We start from the raw sequence: 23,224 nt of genomic DNA on the forward strand, positions 1-23,224 counted from the left end.
AGCACTGAAGATGAAAAAAACTCAATGCATTTGTGAGAGACTGGGAGGTAGATTTAACAGAAATTGGTGACTGATCAGTAGGGTATTTCCAGACTTATTTGATTCTTTATTCTTAATGTGTGGAACTAGTGTTCCATGAAATAATCTGTTTTATGACATATACTTTATTTCTCTGAATATGTTACAAATTTTCCCTTTGAAATACATGCCGCTTTTTAGTAGTGAGTATGAAATTATTCTCTGTAAGATAAAACTATCCTTGTATTTACATAGTCCTCAGAATCTGTATGGAAGTTTACTTTTCAGCACCATTCTTCATTTTTTGGTCTTAACAGTCCATGTTCTTCAATGTTATCTTCCTTTTAAAAAATATTTTAATCTCACGATTCTTAGATTTCCTACAAAAGATTGGTCTCTTGTATTCCCTGTCAGAGTACTACTGTAGTTTCTTGTTATTCATAAAGGCAGTTGCCAATCAGAGATCTGTCTACTTTTTAGGACTCAGCTATCTTGCTTTTTATAATAGTTGGGCTCTCATAGATATTGTTCATTAAAGATGCTTAACTCAGACTACCTCTATGGGTACAAGGTTGTGTTAGGAGCTTGTGGATTCTGAAGCCTTATAGATGGCATGATTTGATTGTTCATCTCTGCAAGGGGTGTCGGGGGAAACAACTAGAATTTATAATATGATTTTCTTATACGTTTTACGGTCTCATCATTATTGTTTTCAGCAGCGACCCCCTGTGGATGAAGTACTCAGGGAAGGTCACATCAATTTGTCAGGTCTCCAGCTGAGAGCACACGCTATGTTCTCAGCAGAAGGTCTTCCTTTGGGAAGTGATTCCTTAGAATACGCATGGTTAATTGATGTGCAGGCTGGAAGTCTTACAGCTAAAGTCACAGCACCACAGGTATGGTTTTCAGAGTACTATCTCCTGACTTATTTTCTTTTTCCTTTCTTTATCCACCTTCTCAAGAATAACTTGTATGCCTGTTTGAATGTTCATTGCATTTCCACTGATGGCATTCTGATGGGAGTCATTCTTGCCATTCAGAATTTTAGTTATAGGTGAGTCAGAGACAAGTTTCACTTTTCTGAGCCACATATAATTTGTTGGGTGTAATGTATGTAGTTCTATGTAATATTTCCAAGAATTTGAGACTTTCTTTGGGAAAAACTCAGGATGAGTACTGTTCTAGAAGTCAATTTAATATATTATTAAAGTTATGTTACTTGGCCCTCCATTGTTGGAAAAAATCTTATTTTTCTACTATATGGAGTAATTTTTTAAGAACTTTGTTTTCTTACATAGTTCTTAAGTAGGATTTGAAAGTAGCTCTTATGATGCTAAGGATTAGGTAATGAGGTTCTTTGCTCGTCATGTCCCAAAGCAAGGTTACATCATTTGTACCTGCTGTTAGTGATGTTTATAATAGTTTCAAAAAATAAAAGTGAATTTACTGGTAAGTAAATCTGGTCTAGAATTCTAGGTGTGATCCTTTTGGATAAATTCTCTCCCACCACCCCTTTTACTTAATCCTTAGAAGGCACAAAAGCCTTAATATATTATTTGTTTCTAATTGGCCACTGAAGTTTAGTTGAATTGCCATATTATTTTAATGTTTCACCTGAGTCATATATTTATTATAATATGAATGTTCATCTTGATATTTCAAAAGACAAATTTGATAGGAATGTTACATACTCAATTTTGATAAAAAGTTATAGAATGAGTATAAAACATATAATTTAGAGGTATGTAGTAGCAACAAGAAAGTGATGAAGAACCTAGATGCCCTGTATACCTGGAAGAAATCGTCAGAGGGTAGCAAAAATTAATATTCTAGAAATGTTGGGAAAATGAATTGAAAAGGGATATTTTGGAGTTGAACGTCATCTCAATATAATACTAGAATGTATAATGATATTTATAAAAATATGTGAAAAGAAATGCATAATGGAATGTATAAAAATGGATGAAAAGCAATAGTCATTGCTCACTGGCCTTGTAACTGTCCTCTCCTTATTATCTCCCATTTCCCATCCCTAAGTATACAAGTGAAAACTGAAGCATATTCCAAAGCAGCTTGTTCCCTAAGAAGGGAATAAAGCCGTGCTGGTACAATTCCTTTGTTCTAAGGACTGCTGGAATCTTACATGTTTATAAATTGCGTTTATAAGGTGAAACATTTCTCTTTCTTTTGCATAAAATCTCGGCATCACTGTTTGCTGTACAGTTCATGAATCTGTAGGCACTTTTATGTTTATTCCATTCTCTGTATGTTTTAAAAGTAAAATTTATATTTTCCAAGTGTTTAAATTATGTACTTATTTGGGGGAATAATGCCATGTATATCTATCTCTCAATGTTTTTAACAGCTCTAATCAATTATAAAATTAAGGTTTTTTTTTTTTTTTAACTGAAGATTTGAAGAATTATAATATATGCTTACTTAAGCTTCTATTTACATAAACAAAAGTGCTGTAATCTTCAAAATACCTGGTTTTTAAAAATTGTAGCTCAATGTGATATTTAGATACTTTCTCACATAAAAGTTTGGTTTATGATTAGAGAATTTTAGGTGATTTTCTATGTGGAGATTTCAGTTAGCTATGTAACAGGAAAGATATATAAACTTGGATAAAAGGATTTTCTTTAAAAGTTGCTGAAGTGAAATTTTTCAGTTGAAATGAGTTTTCATTTTGGCAGTGCATTTTGTCATTCATAAAGGAAAAGTAACATAAGCATATATGTTTATAATAACATATATAAATGATATTAAAGGTAGCAAAAATCATTGGCTAACAAGTTGCTTATTTAGCAGAAGTTTTAAGGCAGTGTTTGGGTTCTTCCAAGCCATGTTAACATTCTTCAGAAGCTTTTAAACTCTGAACACTTATTTAGAATGCTAACAGTGTTGTCAACTTGTCACTGATTATCTGTAGCTGGCATGCCTCTTGGAGTGGGGACAGACATTTGTTTTTCATGTGGTATGTCGGGAGTATGAACTGGAAAGACCAAAATCAGTAATAATATGTCAGCATGGAATTGATCGTCGGTTCTGTGAATCCAAGGTATGTTAACAAATATGTTGGCAATATTATAAACATTTATGAATTTTAAAAAATGGGATATTGAGATATCATCTTCAAGTCAACTACACGTAGCCTTGAAGCAAACTGCAGTTTTTTCAGTTAATAAAATTATTTTTAAAATTCTTGGCCATTTTAAAGTATCTAAAATATGAGATAATTATTAAAACATACAAATTGAAAAATAAACAGAATTATAAAAATTATATTTTGCTTACATTTTTGCTGTTAACATTCATGTCATATTGCATTATTGGGATGTGGCTATATATTTATGTAGAAGATTTAGAAATTGAAACAAGGAGAAGGTTGAATTCTTCACATGACATGGTTTGCAGACCACTCTGGACATGCCATTTCTCCCATAATGTAATAGCAAGGTTGGTCATTTGCCAGGTTTCCTGACACCACATGTTATGCTTTTTTCACAACATTGTGCCACCTTCATTAAGGGTCATTACAATATCTTCACAAGGATTGCAAAAAGTAGATGGTAGTCCCTAAAACCGCGTGCAGTGGCAATGAAATGCATAGTATTATTGTGCAATAAATACTCTCTCTTATGAATTTGGGGAGGGAGGCATTTTCTCCCCCTGATTTTGGAAGCGTGGTTATTTCAGAAAATCTGGAAAGCATGGCTGTTTCAAAAAAGAAAAATAACTTACCCTGGTTCTACAACACAGTGGTTAACAGCTTCGTTTTTCTTTCTAGTTCTGTCCCATATGTGTCTTTCCTTTTTTGTTCTTCTGCTATACAAATTATATTTGTTTGGTGTTATATTACTGTGAATTGAAAGTAGTTCATCCTACTTTTCCGTCCAAAAAAATCTGTAATGCATGCTTATATATTGAATTGAAGGAAACAGCTATATTTGGTGATTAAAATTATTTTTTTTCTTATTATAAACACATTGCCAGGCTCCACAGAATTGGTTCCTTAGTCATAGGTCAGGCAGGCAGTTTTTTATGGATAATACAAATATACCTTTAGGTGCCTCCCCCTCCTTTTTCTTTTCTTTTTTTTTTTTTAACTTAAGGTGTTTACGTTACATTAAATTTTTTTTTTTTTTTTTTTTTTTTGACAGAGTCTCGCTCTGTCTCCCAGGCTGGAGTGCAGTGGCGCGATCTCGGCTCACTGCAAGCTCCGCCTCCTGGGTTCACGCCATTCTCCTGCCTCAGCCTCCCAAGTAGCTGGGACTACAGGCACCTACCACCACACCTGGCTAATTTTGTATATTTTTAGTAGAGATGGGGTTTCACCCTGTTAGCCAGGATGGTCTCGATCTCCTGACCTCGTGATCTGCCTGTCTCGACCTCCCACAGTGCTGGGATTACAGGCGTGAGCCACCGCGCCAGGCCCTAAAATTTTTAAAAATAAGTTTAATTGAGGCATAATTTACATACAGTAAATTCATCCTTTTAAAGTTGTGCAGTTTGAGCTTTGACAAATGCTGTATATACTTGTGTAACTATTATCACCAATGAAGATATAGAACATTTCTACCACCTTAGAAAATTCTTTTGTGTGTCTTTGCTGTCAGCCCCTACCTCAGGCAACTACTGATCTCCATTCTGCCACTTTAGTTTGTTTAGGTCTATTTTTGTCTAGAGGAAATATATCCTTATAGAGTATTGACTACACTGTAAGACACCTGTTTCTAGTTCTGGCTGTGCCACTAATGAGCATTTTCATGCTGTTGGGCCAATAATTTACTCAGGGCTGCCGTCTCCTCAAGAAGTTTATTGATGTAGGTGATACATTTTCTTCTAACGTAAACATCATAAAAATCTGTGTTTTAGGTGTAAAATAAAATTAATATGGATTATCTTAGATATTGTAATATTTACAGTGAATATACTTGTGTATGTGTGTGTGTGAAAATACATCTGTGTGTATGGAGTACCTGTAAGAAAACCTTACAACTCTAAACTCATACAATTCTTGTAAACCTGTGACACTGTTTACTTATCACTTTACTCTGCTTATCCTCTCTGAGTTTCAGTAAGAAGTTGTATATGTATTGTCTTTTAGACTTGCTACTTGCCTCTTCTGAATGAAAATGGTGCATGTTTACTTACTGTTTTCTAATGTATAGTTTTCTAATTGATAACACTTTAACTGCTGATTTCATTTACTGTTAAAGAATGAAATTAGATTTTTAAAAAATACATCAATAACTAGATTTTTTTGTGTTTATTTAAAGAAGACGACTTAACTGTCAAAATAATAAGTTGATGGTGATGATTTAGATGTACAATCCTTTTTTATTTTAGTTGAGTTGTATTCCTGGGCCTTGTCCAACTTCAGATGATTTGAAATATACTATGACTCGTTTAGCAGTGGATGGAGCCGATATTTATATTGTTGAGCATGGTTGTGCTACAAATATAAAGGTAAGTGTTTTGCTTGGCCAGTGTAGTGCTTTTTCCTTTTTACTAAACCAAACCTCTATTTCTTGAACTAAAACACACACTTATAGTTTATCATCTCACAGACTGCCACATAATTTTAGGAGAAAGCGTTCTAATTTTTACTCATCCATGTTCTCTTCCAGTATTTTTTTTTTTAAGGCATACTTTCACCAGTTATTTACTCTAACTGAGTTATTATAACACTGTTTTATGGCAGGGATATAAAATAGTAGGTTGCTTTTATATCAGGGATGTAAACTGGTAGTGCTTTTAAATGATATGATTTTTGAATGTCTTTAGGATTCATACATTTATATTTTCTGCCTGGCTCCTGAAAACATTTGTTTCCCACTCTTTTATGGATTGTAGTTTAAAATCAAGCCTTGTTAAGTTTCTATGATTTCATTATTTACTTCTTTTGTTCGCCTGTGGACTTCTGCTTTTTTCCTTTTATCCTCTTTTTAAAAAATTGTCTATTTTTGTTTTTATTTTGTTTAACTTTTCTGTTCCCTTCTTGTCCCTTTCCCATTTTTTTCCTTTTTTATTTCTTTTTCCTTTATGTTCTCCTTCCATTTATGTTTTACTCTATTTGAAATGATCACCTATTCAGTAGTTTTGGCTAAGCTACTTAAAAATACAGAAATTACACTTTCATTTCATTTTCTTCATTCAATTTTAGATGGGTGCAATTCGAGTTGCAAACTGTAATCTCCACAATCAATCGGTTGGGGAAGGAATCAGTGCTGCAATTCAAGATTTTCAAGTGAGACAGTACATTGAGCAATTAAATAATTGTAGAATTGGACTTCAGCCTGCAGTGCTACGGAGGGCCTATTGGCTTGAAGCTGGGTCAGCGAATTTAGGACTTATTACTGTTGATATTGCTTTAGCTGCTGACCATCATTCTAAACATGAGGCACAAAGACATTTCTTAGAAACTCATGATGCCAGAACTAAGAGGTAAGTGAAAATTTTAAGAATGGCAGTAGTCTCCTGTTCAGATGAAAATAACTAGATAATTATAGAGGAAATTCTACTGAGAGAATAGACTAAGAATATTTTAAATAAAGACCTAATATAATTGTGCTGCTGCACCTCAATGAATATATAAGGACCTAATATCTAAGTAAATTTATATCTTGTCTCTGGTGATGGTATAGTTGTTGGAAATAACATTATTTTCTGATGTGTTTCTAAGTCTATACCATGTATGCCAACAGTGAAACAAGTTTAAGTTACGGTCCCCAAATAACATTTTGTAAAGCACTACATTTTCTCTCTTACCACAGCTCTCCACTTTCAAGTCATCATTAATTCCTAGAAATCACAGTACTACTACCATCTACTGTATAAAACTCCTTTTATGGGCCTTCAGAACTGCAAGGAAGACTAAGAATACTCAGGCCTATTTCCTTGGTCCTTAGGAAATTATTATTATATATGATTTTAAAAGTTGCCAGCACCTCTTACTGAATCACTTCCATTTAAAATGACAGTATGACTTTTTCTATCCCCATCTTCCCCATTGTATATTTAATATATGCTAATTCTAAAAATATAGGAAACTATTAAACAAAAGAAAATAATGATCATAACCCCACCACATGAAATTTTATCTCCAGGATTTTGCTGTATTTTTTTAATGCTTGAAATCATCCTGTATATACAGTTTAAAATTCTGCATGTTTGTATTAAACTTACATCCCAAGCATCTGGCCACATGATTAAACATTTTATAAAGATCCTTTTAAAAAAATGATAATACATTACCAAAAAGACACAACATGTTTTATTTAGCCATTGCCCTTATATTAAATATTTAGATTGTTTCTAAATTTCCCATTATAAATGATAGAGGAACATTTTTGCACATAAAATATTTTCCCATGCTTTCTGGCTGTTTCCTTTAGATAATTTCCTGGAAGGGAAGATGAATGAGTTGAAAATTAAGACTTTTCATATGCATTCCCAAATTACTTGCCAGAAATTATTTCAGTTTATATCCCCAATGGCTTTTTAGCTAGTCCCTGTCACCTTGCACCGTTACTACGTTTTGAGCATTTTCTGATAAGTGAAAGGTGGCATCTCTTTATTTTGCATTTATATATTTCTGAAATTAATACTTTAAAAACCACATTTGTTAGCTGTTTCGATTTCTTCACTTGTGAATTGAATGTTTATATTCTGTGTACATTTATTTACTGGGGTCTTGGTGGTTTTCAATTTTTAAGAGCTCTTTATAGATGATCACCCTTTTTGTGATCTCTGTTGCTAGCATTTTACAGTTTGTTTTATCTTTTAATTTTGTTTTTATTTTCATATATGACTTTAATTTTACACATTCAGATATGTCAGTTACTAATTTGAGAAAGCCATTCTTTTGCTAGTAATCAAATAGCATCTATTTTTTTCTTTTCCTTTTCCTGGTTAACATATAAAACTCGAATCCCTCTGGATTTTATATGGGGTACATGTGTATATTATTCTAGGTAAGGAGGTAAATCGTTTTTTCTGCAAATACCTATTCAAATACAGAGGGAAAAATTTACACCTAATACATATTCATTTCTCTGTTTCACAAAATGTTTATTGTTATCTGTTAACTTTCCAAGACGAACTTGAGAACCATTTTTCTGGTTAAAAAAAGAAAATCTGTTGAGATTTTTATTGATATTACATTAATCTTTTAAATTAATTGAGGAAGATTTGACATATATCTGAGTATGAAAGCTCATATATGAAGAATATTATGTAAAATAAATTGGATTTCTTTGTTATTTATTGCTCAGGAAGCCACTTAGTGTGAAACAAATACCTGTTTTTGATTAGGTTAGGTGGTAGAGCAAGGTGGTAATGGAACTGAGGAGGTTGCTTCAGGTGACTCAAGTTGCTCCAGGTAGCTCGTTTAGGTTGGTTACAGTGCTATAGTTTGTCAAAAATTGTGAAGAGTCTGGGGTTTTTATCTTTCTTACAAGGTAACAAGTTAGCTGTTACAATTTCATGGATGCTGGCAAAATACACAAAACTTCTGATCAGAGACTACATTACAGCAAAAGCGGTAGCCAGTCACGTGTTGGCGGGTTGGTTCCCTGTACCTACCAAGTAGAGTTGCCAGATAAAATACAGGATGCCCAGTTAAATTTAACTTTAAGATAAACAACAAAACACATTTTAGTGTAAGTTTGCCCCACATATTGCATAGAACAAACTTATTTTTGTTTGTATTTTATTTGCTAAATCTAGCAACTCTGTCCCTGAGTCCTAGAGGGGATAACGTAGTCCCAGCTACTCGGGAGGCTGAGGCGGGAGAATCGCTGGAACCCGGGAGGCAGAGGTTGCGGTGAGCCAAGATTGCACCACTGCGCTCCAGCCTGGGAGACAGAGCAAGACTCAGTCTCGGAAGGAAAAAAAAAAAAAAAAGGCCCATCATGATGAATATGTGCATAAAGTAGATTACGTTAAAGAACAGGAACACTGAACTTAGGGAGTCTTACTATTTTTATAGTAAGTGGAAGCAAGCCTACTCTTTCCAGAGAGAAGGATTACCTCAACCCTCAAGGTTGCTTGCTCCAAACACAACCCTGTGAAATAGGCTGGACAGAGTTTGCATTCATGGCATCCCCAGCACAGGGATTCCTAGGACTCATGACGATTTGCTCTCTCCACATGGTAACTCATTGACTTTCAGCTTTGGCTGCCTTTGTGCATATTGGATTCCCAGGAGTTTTAGAGAAAAGTATATTCATTTCTGATATTACTGGAAAAGCTACTGGATACATAGGCAATTAGTTCCGTTAGATTAATGTTTTTAAAAAATATGGCTCCCAAACCACTAGCATCAACATCCCCTTGGAACTTATTACAAATATACATTGAGGCCTTCCCAGACCTCAATCAGAAACTCTGGAGGTGAAGCCCAGCCACTCTATAGTTCAACAAGCCATTCAGTTGATTCTAATACAAGCTGGTGTTTGACAACTAGTGCATTGGATTATGCAAAGATAGGAAAGGAGAGCTAATGTTTGTTGCGTAACTTCTGTAGTCCAGATTTTGCATCAGGTGCTTTACATGTGTTATGCTATTTTATCCTCACAATGATCTTATTAGATGTATCATACCATCATTTTGCAGACGAGGAAACTAAGGCTTAGAGATGTTGACTTGTCTGAAGTTCTAGGGTTAGTAAGTGGCACAGCTAGAATTTGAACTCAGGTTTAGAGGACTCAAAGTCATGCATTCTACCAAGCTTTTGCTGTGGAAATGAAGTAAAAAAATGTCTATTATGTGTATAAGTTCTTTTGTTTTGATGGTGTTTTAAGATATCTTTGCTGCTTGACTTAATACTTTAAAATACAGAAGTGATTTGAAATGAGTAACATCTGACCAAAGTAACCTTAAGCTGTCCCTCATCTTAAGCCCTACTCATACATTTTTCCTTCTGTCTTCTCTAGATAGATGTTCCACTTCTAAGTTGTTTCATCTCATCTTTAATGTCTCAAATGTTACTTTTTAAAAGATTCTCCCTATTTTCTTTGTCACAACACCCTGTTTACCTCATAGCACTTAATACAATTTATTATTTGCTGTTATTTTCTTGTTTATTGTTTATCTTTGCCTCTGTATTGTAAACTTCATATGGATAAGACTATCTCAGTTTTGCTTAGCATGACACTAGGCACTTAATAGATATGTTCAAGAAATATAAATTAATGAATGTAAAATGAAGGTGATGATACCTATTCTGTCTCCCTGTGAGGGTCTTGAGAATCCAAGGAGACAATTCATGTAAAATGCTTAGAAAAATAGACTGTAAACGTGAGAGGATTTTATTAAAGTAAAAAAAAAAAAAAAAAGGAATAAAGATATACCTCACATATTTCTATTACACAATTTTTTTTTTTGAGACGGAGTCTTGCTCTGTCGCCCAGGCTGGAGTGCAGTGGTGCGATCTCGGCTCACTGCAAGCTCCGCTTCCCAGGTTCTCGCCATTCTCCTGCCTCAGCCCTATTTTTTAAGAAAGGAGGGGAGTCAATAAATACTGACAGATCTGTGAGTCACTTATACAGAACCCGAAGTTTACATGCATTTTTAATACTTTATTTGGAGTCCTTATTACAAAGGAGTAGACCTGGATATTATTTTTCTCTAAAATATGGAGTAGTTCATTATTTTAATTTTATTGAGAAATAATTTCTTAGTTGCTCCATATTTGTAATTTTTTAGTGTTTTAAATTTGCATTGTGAAATAGGCTCTGAGATGCTAAAGGTAATGAGCTATCAAGCATAATCTATACTAATGGTTTTTTTGGATTAATGTCTTAAAATTTTAGTTGTTTTGGGAATGTTTACTACATTGTAAAACTGGACTTAAATGTCTGATTTTTATATTTGCTGTTTTTTAATGCTTTGGGCTTTTTAATGTATGCCATATCTGTATTATTGTTGATTCTGATAATTTCCATCTCACTTGCTCTGGTAAGACTATATGTTTTTAGAAAGGCAAATGATTAAAAAAAACACACACAGTAGGAATAAACCTTTGTGTTTACTTTGTCATTTAAAAATATTTACAATTAACTTTAATTATCTCTCAAAAAGCTTTTCATTTCTTAATGATTTGTTTTTTATATTGTTGTTTTTTGTTTTCTTTTGGGTTCTGTTTAGGTTGTGGTTTTTGTGGCCAGATGATATCCTGAAGAATAAGAGGTGTAGAAACAAATGTGGTTGTCTTGGTGGCTGCAGATTCTTTGGTGGCACAGTAACTGGCCTAGATTTCTTCAAACTTGAAGAGTTGACACCTTCCAGTAGCTCTGCGTTTTCAAGCACAAGTGCAGAGTCTGATATGTATTATGGACAGTCTCTGCTACAGCCTGGAGAATGGATAATTACTAAAGAAATTCCCAAAATTATAGATGGTAATAAAATGTTTCGTCACTTATGCTAGTTGTTTATTTTCTTTATCACTATGCCATTCTGAGAGAAATTCAGTGTTAACTCTGTTCAACTCAATTTATTTTGTGTAATGTTATGAGTAGGGTTTAGTATAATCCACCTTTGTTTTGCACATGACCTAACTAAAGGCAGATAAAACTAGTGATTGTTTCGGAGTTACACGGGGCAGAAGTAGGTCTGCTATTCAGATCTTCTGTTGTTGATGTGGGTGGCTTTCCTCATGGAGTTTATTCTAAATATTTCCTTACATATTGTAATTTTCCTGTAACACAGCATCCAGATAAATACTTAGGAATAGCTGTGCTTCAAGGTAACAGTTGTTTCACCAGCTTGCTTTTATAGGAAAACTTTTGAATAGTAATATTTATACTATTGGCCCCCATGTTACCAATTATTTTTGCAAAATAGTTTCCTTATCAGTAAAATTAAACATGTCAAGAAAAGAACTCTGGTCTTAGAATCTTTAGCATAACTCTGCAAATACATCAGTTTGGTATGAGCAGTGAAGAGTGACTTTAAGTGTATTATATTTAGATTTACCTAGAGTCGTTTCTCCAGAGACTTCAGAAACAGATTTTCCTCTGGATTTTTTTAGTTGTGTATTCCTGTGATTCAGTGCAATATTTACTGCTTAAGTTGCCATGCTGTGAAGATGTTAAAAGCGGAAAAGTCTTGATACTTCATGAATATTTAGCCATTTCCCCTTAATTAATTTAAAAATATTAATTTACCTCTGCCTTTTATCAGTAGACAAAAAAAGATAGGAAAGGGGTAATTTTACCTTTAAGAGTTTATCAGATTGCTTTCCCATGTGTAGAAGCTCTTAGAGGAAACAAACAGGTGGACTACATATGCTAAATTCCTGTTTAAATGATTTTTTACTGAGTAGTATAAGTGTGAACAAGTTATTTTAAGGTACTTTGGTAGGTTTGCTAGCATGAGAGCAGATTATCTTATAAAATCAGCAAACACCAAAACTTCCTGGCATTTAAGTGATAAGATAGATTGTAATAATTTAGCTGTCTTATATAACTTTTTTATGTTTGAATAATGTTCATTTTTAAAGGTTTACACTGGCATTTTCTCATTTAATCCCTAAGCTACCATGTAAAGTGCACATTATCCTTGTTTCGTAGGAAGGAAACTGAGGCCTATCACTGAGACTGAGTTGCATGAAGTGATACAGCCAGGTATGGCTGAGAGGAAACTAGAATCAGGGCCTTTGAAGCCACCTTGTTGTTCTCTCTACTGTGCTATAACTGGCGCTAATTATAAAGATTGCTTGATTTTCAAAGATTAACCATCACAAACTCAAGAAAGAATATTTGCAGGGAATTTATACATGATGAGAAAGGAGGAAAATAGTAAATTCTCTTCCTAACATTGAAAAAAGTAAAATTCTTATAATGTATAATAGGAAGCATCTGTATCTCTTGGTGATTCTCAGTGAACACTGTGTTCCTGTATCACTTAGAAGTGAATCAAGACCATTTTTTCTTTTGACTTTCATTGCTCTGTTTTACATTTGTGGTACTAGAAGTAAATATATTTTAGGTTTACAACTCTTACCCCTTGAATGCCACTAGAACTGCATTCTGTTCACAGAGATGTTTTCTCCATTAGTGGGTTTACTTTTTTTGGCTAAAACTGGGATGGTAGGAGGAGAGGGGAAGTTGAGCAAGATTTATTTTTTTGGATCTAGGCAGCTATAGAATTCTCTTTTTATTTCCCCCAGCCCCTCAATGTAACACCTCACAGAGCTCTTTATGAAACTCTGAAACAGTGGTGCTTCACTCTGATCCTAAAGTCGTTATTTATTCACAAAATCATGTATTGAGTGCCTTCTGTGTATGAGACATTGTTCTAGGCACTGGAGGTACATCAGTGAATGAAAAATGATACAGTCCCTGTCAACATTGAACTTTTAGAGCAAAAGGGGGAAAATGCTTAAAATAAGTAAATCCAAGTAGAAGATATGTGGTGTTCTTTGTACTATTCTTGAAAGTTTTTTGTAAGTTTGAAATTTTTCCAATAAAAGATTTAAAAAGAAGAAAAAAATTCACTGTTTATGGGCCTGGGATCTATACTTATGTAGATATATTTCTAAAATGTTTAACAAATTGCTATATGAAATTAGTCACTCGTTATTTTTACATGCCTGTAATCCCAGCACTTTGGGAGCCTGAGGAGGGCAGATCACGAGGTCAAGAGATCAAGACCATCCTGGCCAACATGGTGAAACCCTTTCTCCACTAAAAATTCAAAAATTAGCTGGGTGTGGTGGTACACACCTGTAGTCCCAGCTACTCAGGAGGCTAAGCCAGGAGAATCTCTTGAACTCGGGAGGCAGAGGTTGCAGTGAGCCAAGATCGTGCCACTGCACTCCATCCTGGTGACAGAGTGAGACTCCATCTCAAAAAAAAAGAAAAGAAAAGATTGTACTTAAAAATGGAATAGATTGCCATGGTTTTTTATAAACTGCTTTTGAGTTTTGTGTGTTCACTTAACCCACCTTTTGTTTGTTTAGGTAATGTGAATGCCATGAAGAGGAAAGAATGGGAAAATAAATCAGTGGGAATAGAAGTAGAGAGAAAAACTCAGCACCTTAGTCTTCAAGTACCATTACGATCTCATAGTTCATCCTCTTCCTCAGAAGAGAACAGTAGTTCTAGTGCTGCACAGCCTTTGTTGGCTGGTGAAAAGGAAAGTCCCTCATCTGTTGCTGATGACCATTTGGTTCAAAAAGAGTTCATGCATGGGACAAAAAGGGATGATGGCCAAGCAAGGTCAGTATTCACTTAGATTTAGAAGCCTGATCATAAATAGGATTATAATTGTTTAAAATTCTGGCAAGAAAAACTTCTTCCCTCTCCATTCCCCCACTTTAGAAAATTGTTTCCTGTATATCTGAACATATTTTGAAATGTCAATTTGCTGTTGTCTGATTATAAAAGTCATTCATTCCAGATATGAGGAAAGTACAAGAAAGTATAATGAAAGTGGAAGTTTCTTGTCATCCCACCACTCAGAGTGAATCACTGTTAACATTCAGATATTATCCTTCTAGTCTAATGGATACTTTTTGTTCCTCCTCTTGGCACCTTAATAGTTGGCCACTCCCTTCTTGAATCACAGTTTCTTCTTGGTTTGATAGCACATTTCAGAATTTCCTCCCACTTCCTTGGCTATTCCTTCTCAGTCTCCATTGTCCTGTCCTCCATTTCTTCCTCCTTTATTTTTTCTCTCCTTTTATAGCCTGCCCTTTGTTGAACATTCTCTCCTTTTTCTCCACTTATTCTATATTATTTCCCTAGGGAGTCTCAATAACTGTTTGGTTTCAATTATGTTCTCTAACATCTTTTAAATGTAAAACTCCAGCCAAAACCTTTGTTCCTAAGGCCTAGCTACCTTCTTGATATATCTACTTGGATATGTCATGGAGACTTCAAACTCAACATATGAAAAATGGCCTTATTCCTATCATTCTTAACTTGTTCTGCTTTAGAAAATGGCACTACTACATCAGTTACTAAAGTCAGAAATACTGGGGTTATGTATAACTTCTTCCTCCAGTCTCCTTTAATCAAAGGCCCCTGGTATATTTTATTGGACAGGTTTTTAAAGGATGTGAAAGAAAAAAAAAAACTTTATAAATGCATTAGTGTCCATGGATTATGGTTAGATTACATTCTGGGGTTTCTTTCAGTTTTTATTGTGTTTTAAGCTATCTCAAAAATTTTTGGAACTAATGAGGGGTATGAACACATACTGTACTGTTTTGCTACTTTGGGTATTTTATTATAAAATTGTAGATTTTCTTTTATTTGTAAAGTACATGATTAAAATTACCAAAAGGATTTTTATTGATATTTCTTTTTATGCTTAGAGTAAATTTTATGATGTATAGAAAATGGTAATAGCTTTTCTTTCTGTTTTAGTATCCCTACAGAAATTTCAGGAAACAGCCCTGTGTCTCCTAATACTCAGGATAAGTCAGTAGGTCAGTCTCCTCTTAGATCTCCCTTGAAACGACAAGCCTCTGTCTGTTCCACCCGTCTTGGAAGTACTAAGAGTCTTACTGCTGCTTTCTATGGGGACAAGCAGCCTGTAACAGTTGGAGTCCAGTTTAGTAGTGATGTCTCTCGAAGTGATGAGAATGTACTAGACTCACCAAAGCAGAGGAGAAGTTTTGGTTCATTCCCATATACACCATCTGCAGACTCTAATTCATTTCATCAGTATCGATCAATGGATTCCAGCATGTCAATGGCTGATAGTGAAGCCTACTTTTCTGCTGCTGAGGAATTTGAGCCCATTAGCAGTGATGAAGGCCCTGGAACTTACCCAGGTAGAAAAAAGAAGAAAAAGCAAACCCAGCAGATTGACTACAGTAGGGGTTCCATATATCACAGTGTAGAAGGACCACTGACTGGACATGGAGAAAGCATTCAGGATTCCCGAACTCTACCATTCAAAACTCATCCTTCTCAGGCTTCATTTGTTTCTGCGTTAGGTGGAGAAGATGATGTTATAGAGCATCTATATATTGTAGAAGGTGAGAAAACAGTGGAGAGTGAACAGATTACTCCACAACAACCTGTGATGAATTGTTATCAGACTTACCTTACTCAGTTCCAGGTAATTAATTGGTCAGTTAAGCACCCATCCAACAAAAGAACCTCTAAATCCTCATTGCATCGTCCCCTTGATCTGGATACACCAACCAGTGAAGAAAGTTCATCATCATTTGAACAGCTTTCTGTTCCAACTTTTAAGGTATAAACCAAATCATTAGTTTCCATCGATATATTTATTTAGAAAAATAGCTTTTTAAGAAATTATTTCATAATTACTCTCATTCTTTTTAGCTACCTTTCTGAGAGATAGACTTTCTGAAGCCATGGCTTTATGTATGATAGGTCACAGAGTTATTGATGAATATTAGAAATTTAAGTAAATTAAATTGAGAAATGGTTTATAGTTGATTGTCACTGCATTAATCTAATCAACACATATTCTGTGTCTGCATTATACTCTAAGATTAGGATAGGCCGGATGTGGTGGCTCACGCCTGTAATCCTATTACTTTGGGAGGCTGAGGCAGGCGGATCACGAGGTCAGGAGATCGAGCCCATCCTGGCTAACATGGTGAAACCCCGTCTCTACTGAAAATACAAAATATTAGCTGGGCATGGTGGCGGGCGCCTGTAGTTCCAGCTACTCGGGAGGCTGAGGCAGGAGAATGGCCTGAACCTGGGAGGCAGAGCTTGCAGTGAGCCGGGATCGTGCCACTGCATTCCAGCCTGGGTGGCAGAACGACACTCCATCTCGGGAAAAAAAAAAAAAAAAGATTTGGATCAACTCTTTCTGAATTCATATTTTCTGTGTCTTAAAAATAAAATTTTGAAGTTTCTAATAATGTTCTTTTTATTAATTCATCAACTCCTTCCATGCAAAGCCTTCAGTGTCCACTTACTTGACATTTGAGTTCTTATAATTCAGTATGAATATGGTTGTTGGGCATTTTTGTAATGTATTCTGAAAATGCATTACAGAATTTTTTAGGTAAGCTAAAAATACCTCAAAATAAATTTAGTGGTTATAGCCAATATGAATACTATACTTATTTGAAGTGTCTAAATGCTTATTTAATTATTCATAATTCAGATATTTATTATATAGTATTCTGAACAAGGCATTTGACGTAGAGTGGTGAGGGAAATGGATATGGAGCTTATGGTTTAGAGGTGGAAGACTGACAATTAATAGATATATCAGTATATAATTACAAATTGAGAAGAGTCTATGATGATAACCAAAGGATACCAGGATAGAGAATAACAAGGGGTGGGGACACCTAGATTGTATTGAGATGAAAGGTCCATCTGAGGAGATAATATTTAGACTGAAATTTGAAGGATGATGAGGAATTGAAGATAGGAGGACCTAGGGGCACTGCATTCCAGGCAGAGGCAACCACCTTCCTAAAGCCCTGAAGAGGGAAAGAGGTCAGCATGCCCGAGAGATAGTGAGTGGGGAGACTTGCTCATAATGAGGCTAGAGACCTAAACAAAGGTCAGATCATTCAGAGCTTATAGACCATGGCATCAGGAGTTTGAATTTTATTTTAGTTTCATTTATTAACTCTTCAGAGTTTTAAGGAAATATGATCTCATGTACTTTGAACACTAAGTAGAACTGAATTGTCATTAAGCAAGAGAGGAATTGGGGTGATCACTTAGGAGATGTCACAGTAGTCTGTGCAAGAAATGACCAGGGCTTGGATGTAAACTGTATTAGTAAAGATGGGACACAAAACATGGAGTTGAATATTCTCATAGATTATGTAGGCATTTGAATAATACTTATTGAAGGAAGAAGAAACATTAGTGACAGTTGCAAAATTTTGTTTTTAAGGTTGTACTATTTTCTTATCTTGCCCAAAACCAGTTGCCCATGCTAAGCTTTCAAAATGTCCTTTTTAGTCCATGTGGAAATATGTTGATATATGAATTTTCCAGTGTAAAACTGAATGGCCTTTGTGCAGAATAGTACTTGGGAGGATAGAATTATTTCAGTATTTTAAATAAATCTTTCTAGTTTGATTAGGCAGTCAAATCTCTAGAGAAGACAGGTCAAGGAATTAATATTTTTAGAAAGCTTCAAAAAAAGAACATCAGCCGTTATCAGAAAGACAAAAAAATGACATGTATTGGCGAGGATGCAGAGAAAAGGGAACAATTGTGCACTGTTGGTGGAAATGTAAATTAGTGCGGTCATTATGAAAAACAGTATGGAGATTCCTCAAACAGTTAAAAATAGGATTCCATATGATGCAGCAATCCCACTACTGGGTAATATCCATAGGCAGTTAATTCAGTTTATTAAAGAGATGTCTGTACTCCCATGTTAATTACAGGACTATTCACAATAGCTAATATATGGAATCAACCTAAATGTTCATCAATGAATGGACAGATAAAGAAAATGTAGTATATATACACAATGAAATACTATTCTGCCATGAAGAAGGAAATCCTGTCATTTGTGACAATAGGATGAATCTGGAGGGCATTATGTTAAGTGAAATAAGTAAGGCACTAAAAGACAAATACCTCATGATTTCACTCATGTGGAGTCTAAGCAAGCTCTTACAGATGTAGAGAGTAGAATGGTGGTTACCAGAGGCTTGGGTAGTTAGGGGGGAAAAAAAAGTGACCTGGGAGGTAAGAAAGTTATTTTTTGCCATTAAGTCTAAATAACTGACTAGCATTTATAAAGGTTCAATTTGGTTAGTCAGGTTCATTTATTTGTTTTCCATGTTATCATTTATGGATATAAAATATAAGAATAGGTTTTCCTATAGGTTAATGTTTCTGTGACTCTCTTTCCCACTTAAAAGTTGGTTGTGCTAGGAGAAGACTAAAATTAACTTGAGAAAAAACTCAATTTGAAAAGAAACTCTGGAGGAAAGACATTTGAAACACTTGCTTTTAAGTTTCAGTTATAGTCTTTTACCCTCACAACCCTGTTCTGCCATTTATTTGAATCAACAAAGTGAAACTGCCAATTGAATATATTCTTTGATTTGTTCAGTTTGTCAAACGTTTATATCAAATATCTCAAAATCATATTAGGTAATTCAGATATTTACATATATCAGTTGATATAAAATTAGAGAAATATATAAAAAAATCTAGACTATAGTATTTTATATTCTAGGTTATCAAGCAGGGGCTCACAGCTAATTCTTTGCTAGACAGAGGCATGCAGCTTTCAGGATCAACTTCAAAGTAAGTAAAAATAACATGCTTTTAAAGTGTATTCCTTGATTATGAGATGGGTAGAGTTTATTCTGAATAATAATCATTCTTTATTTGAGTATGAACTTTATATTAAGAATAAATTACCAAAATAATTCAGCTCTTTTGCCTGCTATGGCTTTGGCTACATTTATAAGTAGTCAGTAGCATTTCTATTAAACATGCTATAACTTGGCATATCAAAATTGGTGACTAATAAGAATTCAGTATCATATTTTTCATAATTTGCAAAAGGTACATCAGGTAAATATATTAACATTTTTTTCTCATTTGATGTATTAGCCATCTTTGATCAATTAGCATTTTAGTACTTCTTTTGGCCTTTGAAAAGTCTTTGGGACATAAAATGTCAAGTCCAGGCCAGGCACAGTGGCTCACACCTGTAATCCCAGCACTTTGACAGGCCATGGCTGGCAGATCACTTGAGGCCAGGAATTCGAGACCAGCCTGGCCAACATGGTGAAACCCCATCTCTACTAAAAATACAAAAAAAATTAGGCATGGTGGCTCATGCCTGTGATCCCAGCTACTTGGGAGGAGGAGGTTGCAGTAAGCCAAGATCACACCAATGCACTCCAGCCTAGGTGACAGAGTGAGACTCTATCTCAAAAATAAAAACAAAAAAAAGTCCAATTCCATAAAATTTATGGTTGTAATGAATGCATGTGTTCACTCATTAAGGAAGCTCTAACTTCTAATTCATGGTCTTTTTAATGTATGATTTGCTTGTTAAATTGTGTAGTACTCCATATACTCCTTTGGAAAAAAAACTCGCTGATAACACAGATGATGAAACATTAACAGAAGAGTGGACCCTGGATCAACCAGTGTCCCAGACCAGGACAACAGCCATAGTTGAAGTAAAAGGAACTGTTGATATTGTTTTGACTCCCCTGGTGGCTGAAGCTTTAGACAGGTATTGATTTTGTCTAGAAATACAACTATTGCTTCATACAATGATTACTCTGTGATATAAGTATATGTGATATGATATGTTCATATAGAAGATTGTTGATAGTTATAAGTATATGTGATATATGTTCATATAGAAGATTATTGATAGCTATTTTGATTGAATAAAAATGAAAATATGCTTAAAGAGGTCTGTGTTTCAGTTATCATTTGCTACTTTCTCAGCCTAAATAATTACAGTTGTCCCTCCGTATCTGTCGGGTATTGGTTCCAGAACTGCTGTGGATACCAAAATCCACAGATGCTCAAGTCTTGCCATTTGGTCTTGTGGAACCTGCGGATTAAAAAAGCCAACCTTCTGTATTGGTGGGTTCTGCATCCCATGAATACTGTATTTTGAATACTGTATTTTCAGTCTGAGCTTGGTTAAATGTGTGGATTTGGAACCCACAGATGTGAAGAGCTGACTGTATATTCAAATTTATTATTATATTGCCATAATATAATAATATTACATATTATATAAAACTGACATGAATAAAAATGAGAATAGAACATAATGGAAGTGGTGTAGAAGCAGTTGGAAAGAGAAAAGGGGTTCAGTGGAGATGAGCTTTCATGAAAATCTTCCTTTTCCTGCAAAAGCCCATAATTTTTCTTTGATAACTTATACTATTAAGATTCTTATGATATGTCATATAAATGAAGAACACAGGAAATATTCTTCAGAAGTTTGTTAAAGAAAAGATCATTGCACAATGTGGAACACTTCTTCTTGGGGTGAGGGTGGTGATGGTGGGGATAACCTCAGAAATGTTTCCCTTGTATAATTTCTAAATATGTGGCTTAGACATTCTCATTTCAATGTTGAGCGATTGTTGTACATATTCAGATGGTGCTATGTTTCATGATATGTTTACATAAACTAAGTTGTAGGATTAGTGACATTTAAATATTTCATTTACTGTTTTTTCCCCTCAGATATATTGAAGCAATGGTTCATTGTGCTAGTACCCGACATCCAGCTGCAATTGTAGATGATCTTCATGCTAAAGTCCTCAGGGAAGCTGTCCAAAATAGCAAGACTACCTTCTCAGAAAATGTAAGAACTTGTAAATTCAGTGGGCATAGCAAACTGAATATTTATCATGGTTACAGAATATTCAAACTTGAAAAATTTTCTTCACAAGTTAAATCAGAATATTTGGACATGTTCTAAAAGCGTTTATATGTCATTGGCTGCATAAAAGATAGGACATATAACTGTACTGTAGATTGACTAGTAGTAAAAATATTTATTTAAAAAATATATTAAATAGCTTTATTTGTTTTATTTCAGAAGCAGCTTAGTTCCAAGCCTTTTCTAAAGATCTTTGGCCCTAAGTGAATGAATATTCTTTAGGACTGACACCTTGCTTTTCTAAGACAGCTAGTTATGTTTTGATTTTCCTCTATGATTAGATGACTTGTATCTTAGTATTACTTTTGAGATTTTCCTCATTCACTTCAGTGAAATCAAGTCACTACTCTCATTGTGTGATATTCTACTTACATTGTGGTTCTAGCCACGAAACCAGTTGCTTAGCAGTCATATCCCAGTGCTCTTCCAGAGCTTCTCCATTTGATTTTCAAATTTATCTGGATTATACTTGGAGTAGGGACCAGAAGAGAGATGAAAGTGAGACTGATTATTTTAGTTAACTATTTATTTAATATATATTGGCATTTCATGTGATACAGTAGATGAGTGAAAAAAAGAAATTTGAAAATATTCCTAGCCAAAAAGTGGCCAATTATCAGAAACCAAGTTTGTTTTCAAGCTAGTAGAGTTTAGTGATCTTAAAAAATGCCTATAATTACTGTATCATTTTTTCTGTCTGCTTCTCTATAGGCTGACTTCAATTTAATATGTAGTACTTTTCTCAACCCTGATGCTACCAGTCTATTTCCTAGCTTATCGAAGGTTTGGATTTTAAGGTGGGATGTAAAACTAGAATGCAGCTGGCACATAGATGGGCATAGAGGGGCAGCGTGAATAAGTGAGTTGCTGTTGTGGATGACGTGGAAGTTATGAAAAGCTTGTGAAATAATTTCACTTATGATCTTTTTAGTTATCTTCCAAACAAGACGTTAGAGGAACAAAAACTGAGCACCCTACAATAGGAACGACTAACCAAGGACAAGCACAGACAAATGTTATAACGAAGCAAGATAATGTAACAATTAAAGGGCTTCAGACTAATGTTAGCATACCAAAGGTAACAAATTAATATTTAAAAATTTTTTCCTGAAAGAGGAGAGCATTTTGATGGTATTTGTTCTTTTCAGTTACCAACGTGAATCATGGTAGAACAGTGTGTAATATTAAAAGATATATGTTTTATTCCTGTGATCTAATGTAGATTTAATGTAATATAAATAGTTTACTTAAGCAGAATATTAGGTAATAGTAGAATGTTTCACATTCATGCAGTGAAAATGTAATTATGATTATTTTATGAGAATCTGTATTCATAAGCTTCGTCTTCACTGTCAGATACATAGATATGCCATTCTTAACAGTAGTTTTTCATTTTTGTGCATATTTTATGTTTAAATGATAACTTTTCATTTGTCAGCTCTGAAATTTTGTGTGTGTGTTAGGTAAACTTATGTTTGTTACAAGCCTCAGTGGAAGAATCTCCAACTACAGCTCCTAGTAGGAGTGTGACTCATGTTTCCCTAGTGGCATTGTGTTTTGACAGAATTGCTACACAAGTTCGTATGAATAGGTAAGAAAGACTTTATTAATCTGAGCCATGATTATCTTGCTGGATGTCAAAGCAAGCCTTGATCGTCTTTTAATACATTTCTAAGAAGGTAATGTTAAAACTCAAAACTGGTTTTGGAATTTCAAATCTTAATTTATAAATTAGTAACGTATTTCTTTAAAAGTTTTTTACTGTTTCTATTCATAGTATCTTTCAGTAAACATTGAAGAATTTTTTACTACTATTGGTGTATAATAGTAGAGTATTTTTTTTTTTTTA

General features: G+C 34.4%; 1 protein-coding gene across 2 annotated transcripts in view; it reads left to right on the top strand.

Moving 5' to 3' along the window:
• Positions 1-23,224, top strand: part of KIAA1109 (KIAA1109 ortholog) — a 210,622-nt gene that overhangs the window by 72,218 nt on the left and 115,180 nt on the right. For both annotated transcript variants that reach the window (XM_025385484.1, XM_025385483.1), the window contains 12 exons: positions 735-914; positions 2,951-3,079; positions 5,371-5,490; positions 6,188-6,468; positions 11,173-11,423; positions 13,988-14,246; positions 15,399-16,236; positions 19,183-19,253; positions 20,026-20,199; positions 21,177-21,297; positions 22,307-22,453; positions 22,839-22,966. In XM_025385484.1, the coding sequence (XP_025241269.1) occupies positions 735-914; positions 2,951-3,079; positions 5,371-5,490; positions 6,188-6,468; positions 11,173-11,423; positions 13,988-14,246; positions 15,399-16,236; positions 19,183-19,253; positions 20,026-20,199; positions 21,177-21,297; positions 22,307-22,453; positions 22,839-22,966 (2,699 nt within the window). The remainder of the gene's footprint in view (positions 1-734; positions 915-2,950; positions 3,080-5,370; positions 5,491-6,187; positions 6,469-11,172; positions 11,424-13,987; positions 14,247-15,398; positions 16,237-19,182; positions 19,254-20,025; positions 20,200-21,176; positions 21,298-22,306; positions 22,454-22,838; positions 22,967-23,224) is intronic.

The sequence above is a fragment of the Theropithecus gelada genome, chromosome 5 (assembly GCF_003255815.1).
Source record: "Theropithecus gelada isolate Dixy chromosome 5, Tgel_1.0, whole genome shotgun sequence".
Classification (NCBI taxonomy): Eukaryota; Metazoa; Chordata; class Mammalia; order Primates; family Cercopithecidae; genus Theropithecus; species Theropithecus gelada.